The sequence below is a fragment of the Mesoplodon densirostris genome, chromosome 1 (assembly GCF_025265405.1).
Source record: "Mesoplodon densirostris isolate mMesDen1 chromosome 1, mMesDen1 primary haplotype, whole genome shotgun sequence".
Taxonomy (NCBI): domain Eukaryota; kingdom Metazoa; phylum Chordata; class Mammalia; order Artiodactyla; family Ziphiidae; genus Mesoplodon; species Mesoplodon densirostris.
The window spans coordinates 9,233,596-9,237,500 of NC_082661.1; the positions used below are offsets into that span (position 1 = coordinate 9,233,596).

At 61.3% G+C, this 3,905-nt stretch overlaps 1 protein-coding gene across 1 annotated transcript; it reads right to left on the reverse strand.

Moving 5' to 3' along the window:
• Nucleotides 1-235: 235 nt before the first annotated feature.
• On the reverse strand, nucleotides 236-2,000 carry HMX2 (H6 family homeobox 2). The gene is made up of 2 exons (XM_060097811.1): nucleotides 1,733-2,000; nucleotides 236-792 (listed from the first exon to the last, which is right to left on the reverse strand). Exons 1-2 carry the CDS (start codon nucleotides 1,998-2,000, stop codon nucleotides 236-238), a joined length of 825 nt encoding a protein of 274 aa, XP_059953794.1.
• Between the last annotated feature and the right edge of the window lie 1,905 nt (nucleotides 2,001-3,905).

Sequence of the window (3,905 nt, forward strand, 5' to 3'; positions counted from 1 at the left end):
TTCAAAACGTATTGGTTTGTTTGGGGTAGAAAGCAGATGATCTGGCTGGAGGAATACCGATAAATACCAGAAACAATCAAAACAAAAAGTAGGGCAGAGGCCATAAATAAGAGGTAACGAATACACATGGTGTATCTCGTAATATTTCTGGAAACGCGCCGCCCTGCTCCGGAGTGGGGGCAGCCCGCGCCAGGCTGGCGGGGAGCGGGCGGGCGACGCGGGGCCGGCGGGCCGCTCAGTAGTCGAGCTTGCTGTAGAGGTTGTAGAGAGGTAAGGCCGAGAGGTTGCTGCCCGGGTAGTAGAGCGGCGCGGGGAAGGCGAGCGAGCGCGGCACCGGCACGCGCAGCAGCGAGCTGTCCCGGAACACCAGCGGCATTCCCACCAGAGTCTGCGCCGACGCGTGCGCCATGTTGGCCGCCTCCAGCTCCGCGGAGAGCTGCCGCTTCCACTTGTTGCGGCGGTTCTGGAACCAAGTCTTGACCTGGGTCTCGGTGAGCTGCAGGCTGGAGGCAAGGCAGGCGCGCTCCGAGCTGCTCAGGTAGCGCTTCATGTCGAAGGTGGACTCGAGCTGGTACACCTGGCTGCGCGAGAAGACCGTGCGCGTCTTCTTCTTGGCCGCGCCCGCCTGCCTCTCGGCGCCGCCGCCGTCCCGCGGCCGCTCGGGCCCCGGCGACGGCGAGCCCGCGGGCAAGAGCCTCTCTTTCTCTTCCTTAAAGTCTGGGTGCGAAGACGAAAGGAAAGGCGTGCGCTCCGAGCTCGCCGGCCCCGCGCCTCCGCTGCCCTTGGGGGTACCTGGGGAGTGAGAACAAAGAGGAAGGCCATGGAGTTGGGAAGCCTCAAAGACCCCCAGCTCTCGCCGGAACCAGGGAGTTGGCAGGCGCCTGCAGCCTTGGTCCCATCTTCCTTGGTCCCACCCCCATCCTCTTCTCTCCCTCTCGCTGAAACCCAAAGCCCGGCACCCGGCTTTTGAAAAGCAACAGGACAGGGATCCAGCTGCTTCGAGTCTGGGGTCTCTGTGCTCCCAGCTTCGTGAAAGGGCGTGTGGCAACAGGGGGAGGAGATCTGGAGGGGGGACATTAGCATCATTTTAAAAGATGATTTTGCCTTGTAACAACTGAACTGGAAGAGTTCCCTGAGCTTTATAGTGTGGCATCATTTCACAGGCCGTTTGTTCTGAAATCACGCTAAGGACTAACGCGGGGCTCCCCTTGGTCAGATGTTGTAAAGAGGAACCATCTACGAAAGGCACCATTGTCAATCATCTTGGAGTGCTAATCATTCCGAGGAGGAGGAGAGAGAGAGAGAGGCAGAGGTCGAGAGAGCGGAAGAGGGAGAGAAGAAAAAGACGCTGAAAGAGATGGCGGTAGAGACGGACCGACCGCTCAAATCCGACTTCCAGACCTCGTGTGCAGAAAGTGTACGATGTGCAAAGGGGATATTGAGGGCACAGCCATGCGTGCGGCAGGCCCTGTGCCCAACCCACTGTGGTACACTCTCCCTCCAACCCAACCTTCCCCAAAACCGCGCCGCGCCACATCTGTGCTCCCGGTTTCTTCCCGAGCGCCCGCCGGGCGGAGGAGTCAGCACCGAGCGCGCATCTCCTCCCCTCGGCGCTGGACCCCGCGCGGCCGCGGCTCTGGCCAGGGGAGGCGGGGGGCGACGCGAGAGCCCCCGCACAGCTTCCCTCCCCTAGAGCTTGCTCGCTGCTGACCCGGGGGCGTGCGATCCTTACCCAGGCAAGGAAAGGGGATGGGGGGTTGGTGCTTGGGGCCGGGCTCCTTGGGGCCGTGCGGGTCTGGGCAGAAGCAGGCGGGTGCCTTCCAGCCGTCGTCCGGCTCCTCCTCCTCCGAGGACACGGACAGGCTGCGCTTCCTGGCCGGCCAGCCGGCGAGCTCCCGTGGCGCCTCCGAGGGGCCCCCGCCCAGGATGGACTGAATGGTGAAGCTGGAGACGCCGCCGGCCGCCGGACACCCCTTGCCCGCATCTTCCTTGCTTCCCATCCTGGGTTCATAAGAAATCGGAGGAAACCAAGAACTCCCTTTAGAGATGATCTGGGTGGAAGGTGGTGCCGGCAGGCAGGCAGGCAGGCGGAGGGGGGGGGAGGGGGGAGGGGAGCCAGGGGGAGGGGGCGGCGAAGCTGGCGAGGCGTCCCCTCCGCGCGGGGGACACGCGGGCACCGGACGGCTGCGCTGGGGTCCGTGCCCGCCCGGCTTTAGGTGCGGCCGCCCAGCCCCGGCGCGAATGCCCCTTCCTTGCCCGCCAGCTCGCCGGGTCCCCGGCGGCGCAGAGGTGGCGCGGCCTCATTTGCATAGAGGTTACTCAGACGCGGCCAATCGCAGCGCCGCCGAGCGGCCCCGGAAAATTTCAAAAAAGCCCCGGCCCCGCACGCAGCGCCTGTGCTCCCCGGAGTGCGCAGAGAGCCAGGCGGGCATCTGCTGTGTCCAACCAGCCTGGACCGAAAGCAACATAGATTCCAGCCCAAGTTCCTACCCTGTGTGGCGACACTGATCGCTCGGACCCCTGCCCTCCCGAGAGGTAGGGGCAGTTCGGGACTCAGCTGGAGTGACCCGACGCCTCCCATAGGCGACGGGTCCTCGCACCCTCAGAGGGGCTCACAGGCTGTTCCACGACCCTCCCCAAAGTCACTCCTTCTCGCCTGGGCAGGCCAGCAGGGCTGGCACCCCGCAGACCGCTGCGCCGGCGCGGGAGGCCGGGATGTGGGGGGTGGGCGTGGGATTTAGGAGCGTGCGCGTAGGAACTGATGCACTTTCCGGGAGCTTACCGGGGAGGCCTGGGAGCAGACAACTTGTGCCCCTTCCCGCCTACAGACCCCACCCCTGTCACAGGCCCAACGGGGCTGCAAGATCGTTGGGAGTGGGGGAGGGAAGCCCTAGATCTTGTTTCAAGAGATCCGGGTTCAAGTCCCAGCATCCTCATTTCCATGCTGCGTGAACTTGGACAAGTGAAATCCCAGTCAGAGCCTCACTGCCCTCATAGGTGATATGAACTTCTCACTAATATCTCCCCTTCACCTGTTTCGAGGATGGCCTTAGGTAGGAATGAAAAAGCACCGGAAAGCCTAGAATCACTAGGAGCTCATAGTAGGTCCTCTGTAAACCTTTGTAAACAGCCCAAAGCTCGGCCTCCTGTTCCATAAGTGACTCTCACTTTTAGGCAAATATTGGAGGTGAGGGAATTGCTACAGAAAGAGAAGCGCTTTGCTCCAGGAAAGGAGAGAAGAAGGTGAGGACAGCGACATGGTTTTAAATTAGACAAAGTGTATTCAGATGGCCAGGTGACCTTGGACAGGATACTTAAACTTTCTGAGCCTCGGTTTCCTCATTCCTAAAATTGTGGGGAGAAGCAACGATTACCTCGCAGAAGCTGTATGAGGTCAAAGTGCCTAACTCTGAGCACAGCTTGCAGTGGGCGCTCAATTAACCATATTTCCCTACCTCATCCTCACGGCCCCCTCAAAGCCCTGACTCTTGTTCTTTTAATTCCCAGATCAGCTGGTACCGGATGTGGAACCAGTCCGGCGCAGGCAAAATGTTTCGGGGGCACAGCTGTCTATACAAGCGTCGAAGAACCGAAGGTGGAAGCAAGGCTCCGAGGCGCTCAGGCAACCCCACCCCCTGGGTCTGAGGCCTCGAGACCACTCGACCAAATGATCCCGGGAGCCCTGACCCTAGGGTGCCCCCCAAATGCAGCCAAGGGTGAGAGGAGACTCTGGAATCAGTCCCTACAAATGTTCAGACGCTGCACCATGACGGTGCAGTTCCCTCGCCCGCGCCGCGCCCAGGTTATTGAGCAAAGCGCTTATAATATCATTAGCCGCGGTGAGTTACCGACTGCAGCCTTACCCGTGGCAGAACCTCTCCCTACTTAACTCCTCCAAGGGCTCG

Bases quoted from the DNA above. Each gene is read 5' to 3' on its own strand.
- HMX2 (XM_060097811.1), bottom strand. From the start codon at position 2,000: ATGGGAAGCAAGGAAGATGCGGGCAAGGGGTGTCCGGCGGCCGGCGGC. The intron at 793-1,732 runs GTAAGGATCGCA...CTCACTCCCCAG, and splicing joins CATCCCCTTTCCTTGCCTGG to GTACCCCCAAGGGCAGCGGA.